This window comes from Egretta garzetta, unplaced genomic scaffold (genome assembly GCF_000687185.1).
Source record: "Egretta garzetta isolate BGI_Z169 unplaced genomic scaffold, ASM68718v1 scaffold401, whole genome shotgun sequence".
In the NCBI taxonomy this organism is placed as follows: domain Eukaryota; kingdom Metazoa; phylum Chordata; class Aves; order Pelecaniformes; family Ardeidae; genus Egretta; species Egretta garzetta.
The window spans coordinates 1,390,874-1,404,411 of NW_009258651.1; the positions used below are offsets into that span (position 1 = coordinate 1,390,874).

The window sequence follows — 13,538 nt, forward strand, 5'->3', positions numbered from 1 at the left end:
TATGTGGTTTGTTGGCTCCCTGTCTAAACCTCCATCTTCCTTGCACATTCACCTCATCAGTGTGGGAGGAAAGGAGCTGTGGGAGAAGGCAGATGTTGCAGCAGGGACCTGAGAACCATGAACACAGAACGGAAAGATCTCCAAGGAAGGCAGGAGTTCCCGGAACCTTCCTGCCACCATGTGGAATTATGGCGGAGAGTGGAAGAGGAGGAATGAGTAACAAAATGTTCTAAGGGAGTAGCGAATACAGGATTATAGAGATGAAAAGGGGAATACTCTATCTTCCTGGGGGAGTAAAAGGATAAGTAATAAGAGAATAAGGTGAGAAAAAGAATTAAAATAAACTCAGTTGGACAATTTGGAATAATCTCCTTTTACTCTGAGTGGTCCATCACTGACTCTGGTAGCTGTGAAGGAACTGGGCAGTAGGACCTACTTCAGCTGATGAATTACACAGAAGTCTGTCCAAAGGCTGAATTAGTCAAAGGGTACGGTGAGAGGCTCAATTCTGCCTCTCCTCTCTGGGAGTGGGGAACAGAAAAAAGAGGCAGCAAAAGGGCTGGAAGAGATTGATAAAAGGTCCCGAGTGAGTCAGTGGCCAAGTCTACATCTCCTTTCCTTGTTCCCTGAAAGCGAGACTGCTGTTTCCTTATCTGAGTCTAGAGGGCATCCAAATGCACTTAAGTTCCAAAGCGGTCAACCTCTTTCTGGAAAGGACAGTTCTAAGAACTGGCAGTAAATGTAACTTATTTAGCTTCAGTGAGAGTCCAGGCAGTTTCCAAAATACCTAATGAACTGTCCACAAGGATTTGTTCACATAACTACAATCCAGGGTTTGCAGGTCCTTACCTGAAGGACTTGCCCTGGTGTGGTGCAAATATGGGTATCAGTAAAATGACTCTAGTTGCATCATCAAGATGAGCAGGGCATTGATGAAGGAAAAGGAACTCAGGACAGATATTTAGCCTAGAAGCATGCACAAAATGCTTCACTGCCCTGAGAAGACCTCTTTACAAGTGAGGTTCATAAACACAAAGGTGATGGGACTTGTAGGAAAAAAGGGAAACATGATGTAGTATGCTCATGCATTATAGTATGTAAGCATAGTCAAGTATCTTAGCTTCTTGTAGCTAAGTCTCGTTCCTTCATCTTTATAAGACAGACAACAGGCATAAGGGCTGAAGGATGCAGCAAGTAAACTTGGTAAACCAGTCTGGCAAGGACACTACACATGGGGCTAAACAAGGAAGGCCCAGAAACATTTGTGAGAGAAAAACAAGAGGCAGGAGCAAATGTTACTGGCAAGTACAGAGAACATGCCAAAGGCGAGAGGGTGCCTCACGATACTGAGTATTAACTTGATGACTTTGAACCTGATGAGCAGCATAATAAGATACTGTAATGACTCAAAAAGAGTAGGCGAGATGGTCAAGCCACTGATGTAATAGCATCAACAATTTGAAAAGATTGGGGTGGGGTTGATTTTAGCAGGTAAAATCTAAGAAGAGGCTGCACTTGCTAAGACTGAAGATGAGTATGGATGAGAACAGGAAAGGGGCATATTTCAGGAACATCATGGAGGAATCTGTGATGGGAAAGTTATGTTCAGAGAAAAAAAGATGTCCCAACCTCTTTGCTTTGCTGATAGAGGGATTACACTTCTAGACATTACAGGTCCAAGTAAAACTTCTAAATGGAATCCTACCTTCATCAAGGGTGTGTCTGAACACAGATGCACGCTCTTAGTTAGGCTGTGAATTCACAGTACTCTTGATACTCTACATTAATTCCCATATGAATTCACTTAGACTGTAGTTGCAAGAATACTTTCAACTACCCTAAGACAGTGGTAGCACAAAAAAGAAGTTTTATTCTCACTGTCCCTGTGTTACCGTCTGAACAGCAATGCACAAATATTTGTGCAGGACTGCTGTAAGATGGATCAAGGAATTAAACTGAGTTAATATGGACCACTTCTTTACTTAGAGCAGTTTCAAATCTGGAATGAATTCCTCAGTGTGAGTCATTTGGTGACCATACACATTCTTTCATTAGCACAATGGAGAAGGATGCATCAAGATGTGTTTTCTTTAGGATATGTCTATAATGACCTGAACAATAAAGCATTAAGAATTCCTGTGCAAAGTCACATGCTCCTGAAGGTGGAGGGAACCACTTTACACCTAAGAGTCCACAGAAGGAAACTGGTGCACAGCAGCCAATATGCTGAAAAATTCACACATTTGCTTACTGCACAGAAACCTTTTCATACAGAAAAGCGCTGCAGCTGCATAGAGGCAAACAGCGGTTCTAGAAGGACTATAAACTGCTTTCTTCAGCCTACTGGGAAGTGAATTGAATGTGTGTAAACATGTATGAAATAACTGATAAATAAGAGGGTTTTGTATGATTATGTACCACTGTGATATTTCATCTCAGCAGTACCCTCTTACAAGCATTCCCGAATTGAGATATTTTATTATCCTAAAACATAACACATGGGTTGGACAGAAACGGAGGCAATCTTCTTTTTCTTAGATTTTACTATCTTAACTTAGAGATTCTCACACCTTCTGCTTACCAGTTTATGGTACAAAAGCTCGGGAACTGGGTTAATGCTTGGTTTGCTCCCTGTATGGCAGCATTTAAAGCAGCAGCCATAGCAATGAAAATAATCTCTGCTCTTGAACCAGCCAGCATGCCTGTCTACAGTAATTGTCAAAAACCATGCTTGGCTATGTTTTGCATAGCCAGACAAGAAAAATTTCCTTCCTTTGAACTATGGCTTATGATTCTCCTCTCCCCCCCCCCCCCTTTTCCTTTTAATGTTTTGTGCTTTTCATACAGCACTCATTTTGCTCCTATTGTCCAAAACCAATTCATCTGGCAGGCGCTTCTAAGACAAACAAGCATTCCCACTTCCAGTAAGAGACACAATTTTGGCCATAAAGACTCATTCCTAGCTTACCAGATATTTGCACTTATATTATAGGGACCATACATCAGCCCCAGCTTCCACACAACTCCTGTAGACACCTGTACGGATACCACAGTGAGTGATAGGTAGAATATGATCCAGGAACTGTGGTTTTATAAATGCAGGAGAGAACATAGCAACAAAGATCCTTCAACCTCCCCCCATCCAGCTCTTCTGCTAATATTAGCAGTTTAGATTAAGATTAAATTCCAATTATACCTCACTAAATAACCTGCTAATAAAGTAACTGATCTAAGACAGCCAATTGTGAGATATATATGAAGACCTTTTGCTGCAAACATATAAAACACAGTATATGATAGTCTAGCCTCTGGTTTTACAGATGATTTTTTGCAAGGGCTTAAAAGGAGCTAACAGTTCAAGAAACAAGAGATTCAGGAGATACAATCTTAACTGAGGCTGGATCATCTTCAGTATATTCACAGATAGCTAGGTACATATATAGGAGGGACACTGTGCCTGCTAAAGTAATCCCACAAGTAAACAGGTAAAATGACTCTAGTGAAGCCTATTGATGTTCCTTGTAAAAGACTTAACAGCATTTGTTGCGATGCTGCCATGTGAAATCGTAAGACGACAGACTCAAAAGACAGAGCTTACTGAAACGGAAATCAACATTAATTTTATTTACTGAAACCAACCATCAACATTATAATATTATGCAATTTGCACATGCTTTTTTTCCCCCCAAACGGGTTTCCTTCCTGTCTGTTGCAATTCAGTTCTCAAATTGCTGTTGCTGCTTCTGCTCCTTTTAGTGACTTGATGATGTCATTTTATTCCATGTTCAAGGCTGTTGCCTCACTGCCCTATATTCAGAGTTCCTAATATTCATGCACGGATTAACAGGTATCTAAACTGGCACGGATAATAGCTTTTGATAGGACCATTTATGAACGTGGAGGAAAGGATGCAAGAACTGACATGGGGAAAACCTGGAATTAGCACATAGTTAAGTTCATGGGAGGATCTTGATGTATGCATCCCACGGGGCAAGAAATAACACTGATCTCAGAAAAAGACAATCATTAAAATAATATTTTTTTATTCAAAAAAATCAAACAAAAATATCACATCACCCTCACAAAAAAAACAACAACAAAAAAAGACTTCTCCATCTTCCAGGCTCTCCCACAAATAACACTGTTTTTCTCTCAAACGCTCCCTGCATCCCCAACATCCTTCCTCACTGATTAGCAGTGAGTTAAAGATTATTGGTAATTAGTATCTTTTGGCTGTAAAGAAAAGCAGCTGCTGTGAAGTTGGTGAGGCTGCTAGACAGGCTAACAAACAGGATAGAGGGGGTTTCTTATCTCTACCTCCATTTCCCTCCACTGGTAAAAAAAATAGACACTATTAGTACAGTGCATCAGATCGGGTTGTCCTGGGCAATCAAGAGGTGGTCCATACTATTCCATATTATGTGAAGCAATACTGGACAACCAAAGAAAGAAGTTGGCACTGGTATGGAACTATGACCATAAGCCATCATGTGTCCTGACATCAGCAATTCTGATTTAAACTGCCTGTGATGAGAGCAACAGCCTGAGTCAGCCTGCCAGAATACAAACAGGAGCAGCTCTACACTCAGAGACAACGCAACTGCAAAACTGCAAGTGAAGCAATACTTATCAAGATCCAAGTTACTGAACAAGCCAACAAGGTGCTTTTCTGAAAGTGGCCCAGTCCACAAGTGCACTAATTATGTTATTTTAGGGTTATTTTTAATTGAGAATATTATATAATGTTAAAATAACTCTATAGGTATATTTTGGCTTTCTATTTTGCAAGCCCACCACAAGACTACTCTTCCAGTTTAATCAGTCTCTTGGATTCTATTTCACGATTTTTCTTCCTCCCATCTGGAATACTAAAATTCCTAACAGAAGGTAGCATGAAATCTAGAAGCTGGATAAACTCTGCCATGAATAAGCAACCTACCAGTTGCGTATGTTACCTCAAGCTGGTTTGAGATGGGAAATTTCAGAAATGTTTTTGTAGCAATGCCTACTTCCTGATTGGAGGAAGGAAGCTGAGCTGGATCATGACGGAACATCAAATGCCAAAGGGCGCTCTACAAAGAGCCTCAAAACCAACCCAGCTGATTTATACAATTCCATTCACCTCGAGTAAACATTGTTTTAGAATTAAGGAATCTAAAACATGGATTAAAAAAAAGGATTCACAAGTATGACTTGACCTCTAAAACTGATTAAATTTTTTTGTTTTAACAAGCATTTTGTTTTGGTTTCACATTTTACTAGAGGCAGTTCAACAAATTACTCTGACAGAAGACCCTGCATGGATGGTTCCTGCAGAGGATGGCATGGCAGCTTAGTGGAGTGGTGGGGCAGGACTGGGGAACCCTGGCCTGCAAGGCTCCAGGTAGATTGCTCTGCTTAAGGCTGCTACTACTACGTGCATCTGTTCTGTTCTATGTAATGAATGTATATGGTTTATATTGAGTTAGTCTAAAATCACTAGAGAGGACTGGAAACTGCCAGATATTAATAGATCAGAAGAGGGAAACTTTTAGGAAGGCGCCTCTATTTAGAGTATGGATGTTGTTTACTTAACAATGCACAAAAGCAAACAGTTTGTGACATTTAATTTGCTGATATACAACCAAAACTGACAAGCTGGAAGACTCTAGTGGAGGATCCACGATTCCACATTCATGTCAAAATTGCTTAGTCAGCCTTAAGAGATGTAAGTTTCTGCCAAGTAACTAACCCACAAGTAGACATAAAATAACACATCTACTTGTGCACTGGTATTTTATGATCTTGGTTTCTTATTTTTATTTTATTATTGTATTATTAGGCATTGTGGCACTGCCTAAAAGATTCGGTAATGGAGCAGGGCCCTAACATGTCAGGGACTGTACAAAACCAGAATAAAGACACAGCCCATAATATAAAGAGCTGAAAATGTATTTAATTCATTCTTCACTTCTTGAAGCTTTAATGTTTTGTTAAATTCATTGCTTAAACCTTTGTAATCCTGATCCATAATTTTATTTCATTGTATGCAATTAACTTTTTATTTATCTGGGATTCATGTACGTGATTTTAAAACTATCTATCTAAAAATCTGTCTTGATTATGCAAGACAGATGTTGAACTGTTACTTGACTGATCTGTCAATCAGCTTTGCATGCACAGTATTTTGCAGACAGAAGCAATTTTACTTCACTCAGGATCTAAGCCAGCTTAAAGCAAGTCAGCTCCAGTGATATTTACACTGAGCCTTTGCTACAAATTCAGGGAGGGGAAAAAAAAAAAAAAGGCACTCATCTACAGAAAGTGGGTTTCTGTTGACACTAGATTATCAGATTAACTTTTTTAATACTTTATTCTCCTGATACTCAGACAGTCCTGAACTATGGGTACGGCAATGTTTGCAAAGCACTGGGACAAATCTTGGAAAAAATGAAGGGCACAGCTAGTGTTTCAACGGGTTGTCATGTTTCATCTGACCACTCACAGTAAGATAGTCGATATACGTTTCCTTCCATCCCACCTCAAGTTTTAGATAAATTTTCCTTTTCTTATCATTACAGTAAAAAGAGAGACAAGTCATAGTTGCAGCAATCCTAACCTGGCTTGTTACACATAATATTTCCAGAGTCTTGTACAATGTAAGCCTTCCCTTCATCTTTGTATCATTTTAAACAACCTACCTTCTGCATTAAGATGCATGGTTTCCAGAGGTCCAATAAATGCATATCGCATTCCCAATCCATCAGACATCACGAGGTCTAGATCAGTAGGAGATATTACTTCTTCCTAAGCAGCAAAAGTAGAATAGGAAGGAAGACTTGTGAATGTTTAGCTTTAATACAAAATTACCTGCTTTTTGTATATAATAAAAAATTGAAGTAGTAATAAAAAGTAAGGGTGGAAATAGCAGTTAGCTTGCAAACAGAAACACAAATGTTTGACAGAAAGGTCCACCTATCATGCAAACCTTCCTATGGTTCAGTATAAACACTCATTCACATCTCCAAGATTGCTGTACTTCATAATCCAAATACTGTCAAAATGTATCAAACTGCATCTTATTTTTAAATTTATAAGTTAATATACTATGTACACACTAGTTTGCCTGATACTTAATACTTAGAGTAATTAATGTTCTAAAACTAAATTGAGCTGTTTATGTCAACCAAATTACTTTTTTCCCAGAAACTGAGAATTGGAGAACACAGAGCAAACATGACACTCTTAATAGCACATGACCCAAAGAGTTTATATCAAATCCAAGTACTATATCAGGCCTTTTAAATACAGGAGTTCTGGCTAAATCTCACACTTCCCTTCATATTCTCTTAGTTCTGGATTTTGGGGCAGAGTCACAATTGTTAGAATGGGGATGCAGCAGTGGGTACTACCCCTGAGGCCATCTGCAACCGAGGCTGGGACCAAACACGCAGGCAATGCAGCTGCCACTCCCTCCCACAAAACTCACCAAACATTCAACCTACCCAGCCTCAACCTGCCCAGGTTCTCGAGTTCATTGCCAGTCTCACATGTTGGAGCTGGCAGGATATGGAGTATGCAAAATGAAGTATTTCTCCTGTTAAAAGTTGAGCACTGCTGTTCCACCCACATGGTAGCGCTTACAAGAAAGCCAACGCCCCCATCAGGTTAGGGCAAGCACACAAAGGCTTTGTGAAAAAAAGTTACAGTTCATTACCTTACAGATTTACTCGAGAAGAATGACATTTATCGTATGAGCTTGTTTTCCTACCAGAAAGATATGAATGAACTAAGATGTGTTCTAACAACTTCCATCAGATAAAGCTTGGTTTCAAGAACTTAACCTCTTTATTCCCAGAAACATAAAAACATTTTCTTCTGGTTAAGAAGGTGGAAGAGATGCTGAACTACTGCTAATTTGTCTTCTCACCCTACCTTGAGGTGCTCTACCTACTCAGTGCCTCTTTCTCCACAAGCCCCTTTGAGCTGCAGAATACAAGTATGTATACTCATCCACTTGGCCAAAGACAGGCCTTTTTCTGTTAACCTTCCCTCTTGCAGGGCCCTGTCTGAATGCTCCTTCATATCACAGTGACCAGCTAGCATTATGTGTATGCAGGACAGCTCTCCTGACCTGTTGTAGACATTGACATCTGAGGTAGACTTCTAGAATCTCATTATAATCACTAGGGAGAAAGAAGACATCAGCATCCTGAAGCAGGCATCAAGAATAGGTGAGATGAGGTGCATCCTAGAAGGGCCTAATTCTCCTCACTGACTGAAAGATGACTAAGGAGCTTGGATGTCAATGTCCACATTGTAGAAATCCCATCTTAAGTGAGTTGAATCCCACCCACAGTGTCTTCCCTGGGTTCATCAACTACATCATCTACTGTTACTTTAAAAGAAAATGATAAGCCAAGGATCAACGTAACTTCTACAGCTGGCCATAGACATCAAGTTTCATTATCTTTCGTAAGACTCAACCTCAAGTCTCGATCTGTTAGTAGGCATTGCTCCTCTCAAAAATAAGCCTGGCTGAATCCCTGTTGCAGGTGGCTTTTGAACTCTATCTTGAAAAGGAAACGGTAACATAATTATTAAGATCTACCCACCATATATGGAACACGCAGCTCTGGTTACAATTTAATTACACATAGAACGGCAGGGATAAGGAAGCATTGTTTTCTTCAACTCAAAGTGTCCGCATAGGCACAGTAAAGGAACTCATTGAGAGGCAGACAGGAAGGTCTGCATAAAGACAGGACTAAATGCAAACCTCAGACAGCATTCAGATTACAGAACCAGCATCAGTGTAACTAACACAGGCACCATACATTCTGTGAAAGTTTTTTCCCCTGACATGGCAACACAACTTCTCTGAATGACATTGGCAAAGTCAACAAAAGTGCTCTTCTGTTGGGAGAGCTTCATCCAAACAATGAGTTATGCTGGTAAAGCTGCGCTTGATGAGCGATGTTTTTTTTTCCCCGGTTCACATGGATTTGCAGACAAAAAGATTAACCACAAGTTCCAGACAAGCATTTGAACCACAGCAGCAGTTAAAACCTGTAAACATAATGTTAAGGAGTTAACAGGCTCTTGAAACACTTCAGAAACATTGCAAAACAATTTTCAAATTAAAAACTGATTTATTTCTTTTGATACCATAGTCCTTGGCTTTGGTACTGACATTTGAAGACCAGGTGCCCTCAGAATCATGACAGGAGAGCTTTGCTCTTGGCCTTTTGACTATAGCTGTAATTTTATGGTTACAGCTGCCAAAAAGCAAAAATTGCTGCTACCAGAAGAAAAACGTGACAGACTCTCCAGTTGAGGGATGTATTATTCTATACATGTGAGCTCAGTTTCTCCTTGTCACATAGACCCTCTTAAATAAAAGCCTTTTACTTTTTCTCTTCAGAAGTGAAAAACATAAATGAGAAACAAGTTAGACTGCCTTCCCCTATGGAATAGCCCTACTCCCGCTTATGTTAAGGAGATCATAAATTGGTGGAATGATTCAGCAGGGTGGGTGCAAGGTCAGAAAGGTGTCTTCCACAAGGATCAGTGTTTAGGCTAAGTAGTAAACAAGAAAGAGTTCCAACCCAGTTTCATTAAGTCTAGGTGTGAAACAATCTTCCCAAGGGGATTTTCCATCCTCTTCATCCTGGGTAAGCCTTCTTGTAAGCCTTCCCCTTGAGCAGTTGTCAGAGGGAAGAGGAAGTGTGTTAAGAGTTCACCAGAAGCTTTCACAGCTACAGAAGTAAGATCTTAATTTAAAATAAATTCCACCAAAATCCTCAGTGACCCTAATGGTCAGTCAAACTAGCTCAGGATCCTCCACACTTCTTATGACAACGTTTATATGCCACAATTCCATCTTCCTGGAGATTTTAATCTCCTGTAATGACACACTATTGTCTTAATGCTCCTTTGGTATTTTACTAATGTTTCTCACAATGCAGGGACCCTTTTCTCCTTTCCAAAAACCTCTGGCGGTTCTGCAGTCTCCACCTTTAGGCCCTGACCCAACCTGCTTGGATTTAATCAACAGTCTTTATATCTGTGAGTCACACCCACATCGCAACTTCTGTCACTGACTTGGTTTCTCATCATATGAAATGTGACATGGCCAAAAAAACAAGTCTTACTTTTTCTGATACTACCAATTCATCATGTTCTCCTACTCACTCCAATCTGTCTATAGAGTTATTTTGGACTCTACTCCCTCCCAGGCCATATATTTTCTGTCTCCAAACTTGCCACTTCATCCTCTGTATCTCCGAAATCCAGTATTTTTTTTCTGATTACCACTAATATATGCATTCTCTCTCAGCAGCACTTGTTACACCCATCTCTTCACTATCATTTTAATCAAGTCACTTTGATCCACACCCTGATGAGATCTTTTTCCAGTCCTGTCATTTTGAGCATATGAATTTTCTCCTAGATCCCTCTACCAGCTCCATCTCTTTCCATTTCATCATGTTTGGGAAACTTGTTGTCCTACGCACTTCACACCTCCTTTGCTCGCCTTTATCGTCCTTCCTCCACGGCACCCTTACTTACCTCACCCTGTAAGAAACATTTAGTATCAGTGCTATTTTTCTCCCTGGCCCTTTAAACTTCCTTTTATATCATCCCCCTTTTATGGGGCACTGTAACTAGATGTTTAACCCTCTACCTTATCATTGATCTTTTGGAAAGGTCCTCTGGATAACACTGTAACACAATTATTAATAATAAGGAATTTGGAATTAAAAAAGTCTTGTTAGCATTTAAGGACTGCCAAGCTAGTCACCTGAGAAAGGAGAGGCACATAGATTAGGGACTGAAACTAATGCACCTGATTGCTGGGAAAATTAACTAAAATGGATACATAGCCAAACCATGACTGTTTATTTTCCAAAAGATTAACAAAAATGGCAGGACTGCCAATTCTTCTTGTCTTTTACAATGACTATAAGCTAAAAGAAAATCCACTTTTAAAGAAAAAAACCCAACGCATTAAGACAGTATCAAAAGCTTAAACAGAGGAAAATACAGACTCTAAAGACACTTAACATATGATCCATCACGCAAAATCATTTTACCAGGTTCTTAAAAGCAGCTGGAACTCCTAAATTAGGTCAGGGCTCAAAAACTGCCATGTTCTCCTCACTACCTGTGCTGCTGTATTTCATGATCTCCTTGCAAATCCCAGGTGATGCTTAGAAAAATATTTCACCAACATAAGCTTCCACTCAGTAATTCACAGTAAAAAAAACAGTCCTAGATGTTCAGAGTAAGGCTTGAGACTTCTCATCTAAAGCACTGCTGAAACGGTTTGGTTGCTATCTTCTAGATTAAGTCAACCAAAACTTTACCTTCAGAACAAGACTAAGTCAAGCTATTTAACTAACTCTTTTGCAATGTAACCCCAAACTACTACAGAATGTATTGGTACTGGTAAAAGTACAAAAGTAACAGTGTCAACAGTGCACAGGGTGCTTCCCAGGCAAATAAAGACAGTGAGCTCCAAGGAGTTATGAACAAAATCAGATATACCAGTGACGACTGTCAATGGAGGCACAAGAAGAAACTAAATGGTAACAGGGAATAAGAGAAAACTGTTTGAGATATTTTTCCTATTACTGGCTACAGATTATTCTAATGGTTCCAAACTTATAATATAAAAATTTAGGGTTGAGAAGAGAAGAATTAAATCTTCAACCTCAACATCTAACAGTACACCTTTTACTCTCAGCTTTGCAACACTTCTACCAGAGACCCAAGAATTAAAAACATAAATAAGAAACCTACAAGAACATCAATCTCACACATGCTATGTGGTCCTACAGAAAGTTCTCAGATATGTGACCTTAAAGAGACAGACTAGAGTGTTCCCAGTATCTGCATTTCATGGAATAAATGTGGAGCACGGGGAGACAGAGATAACTGATGCAAAAAGTTCCTGCCACACACACCTGCATTACCCAAGTGCTTGTGACTTGCAAGTCAAAACAGTGTTCAAAAAGACATCTTGTCACACTAACGACTCAGATCCAAACCACAACATGAAGCACTCCTGCCTCAAAGGGGAACACTTGCTTGAATTCCTTCTTTTAGGCCCATAAATGAATCTATGGTCTTTGCTTCTAAGTTCTTGTGAAGTCAAACTTCTGCATCCTTAAATCCACATTCCTAATTATCCACATGGGCAAAATTCTCAGCACACAACTCTACATCTCCAAATGACTTTTCATTCTCCTACTTTCCTACAAATCAGGATCTCAACCTTCATGCCTCCTAACTTTTCACCACCTTAACTCCGTACTTCCCACTCCCACACACTGATATCTTTGTTATGTGGCAAAGAACTGATACACTACAGTGCAAATACAACAGTCCTCCAGCAACAGACTTTTCTCAAGCACTCATCATGTTAAAATTAAAGAAAACTTCTAACAGAAATAGGAGCACCGATCAGTGTGTGACATGTAACTGTAGGCATACAAAGATACTTGTTCAGACCTTTACAACAACTAATAAAACAAGCTTGACATCATGTTTTATGGTTCTGCCTCATTGTTCTTTTACAATAGTTAAAAGCAATATACAATTATTAGCATCAAAATACCACACAGCGTTCATAAATAATTTCATAAGGGTGTCTGTGTTCTGCATCCAAGCTGACTTGGATTGCCTCATCCAATACATGCAATTTACATATCTAACCACAAAAGGATTAATAGCATGGTCATTTTGGACAAGAATGCTTTATTAACATGTCCCTCCTGCTAATGTTTGTAGTTTATCTTCCACCCCCAGTGCTTCTGAGGGAAAGGAAAACTTTTGTTACCAGGAGGAATCAATGTGGGTAAAACTTGATTTTTAGCAGCTCCTTAAAGACTGAGAGTTGTGGAGGCTGACTTTTTCAACAATACGGACTGAAAAATTACTTAATCAGAAGCAAGAAGTATTTTTCCCCACTTTGAAAGTGGAAACACCAAAAGAACATGACTTGCAATAAAAATGACTAAGGTGGCAGCACAACAGTAGAAACACAGAAACTGCCGCAGGCCTGAAGCTCTTGCCTATCTGCAGTGATTCTCCTCCCATCAAAGGCAGTGTGTAGCCTGAAGTCACACAGCTGAAACTATACACCTTTGACAGCTGGTATTTGTCCGGGCTTTTGGAATGGAAATACAGACAAAGTTGTTACAGTTTAAATGTGTATTTGCCTGAAACACAATAAAATTATACAAAAACAGAACTTGGAAACTTTGATGATGCACAAGGAAAGCAACTTTCATTATCTGTCAGTGCTTCAAGCACGATTTTGTTACTATTCGTATACCACCACCCACACAAATCATGTCCATACAGGTTCATACTGAAGGTTCACCTCAAATCAATACCTCTTTTCCGACAGTAGCCCATGAAGTGTTCTTACAAAACAACCAAAGACCAAATACGGAGCGATATGTACTGCCTCAGCTCCCAGCAGTCCAGTCTCAAAGACTCCTGACAGCTGGAGGTTGCTTCTGCATGGTCTTCCTCTAACAGGAACGTGT

General features: G+C 39.7%; 1 protein-coding gene across 1 annotated transcript in view; it reads right to left on the reverse strand.

Moving 5' to 3' along the window:
* Window positions 1-13,538, reverse strand: part of CRYL1 (crystallin lambda 1) — a 56,791-nt gene that overhangs the window by 9,636 nt on the left and 33,617 nt on the right. Inside the window, exon 9 of the mRNA XM_009648301.2 lies at window positions 6,681-6,786. Within this exon, the coding sequence (XP_009646596.1) occupies window positions 6,681-6,786 (106 nt within the window). The remainder of the gene's footprint in view (window positions 1-6,680; window positions 6,787-13,538) is intronic.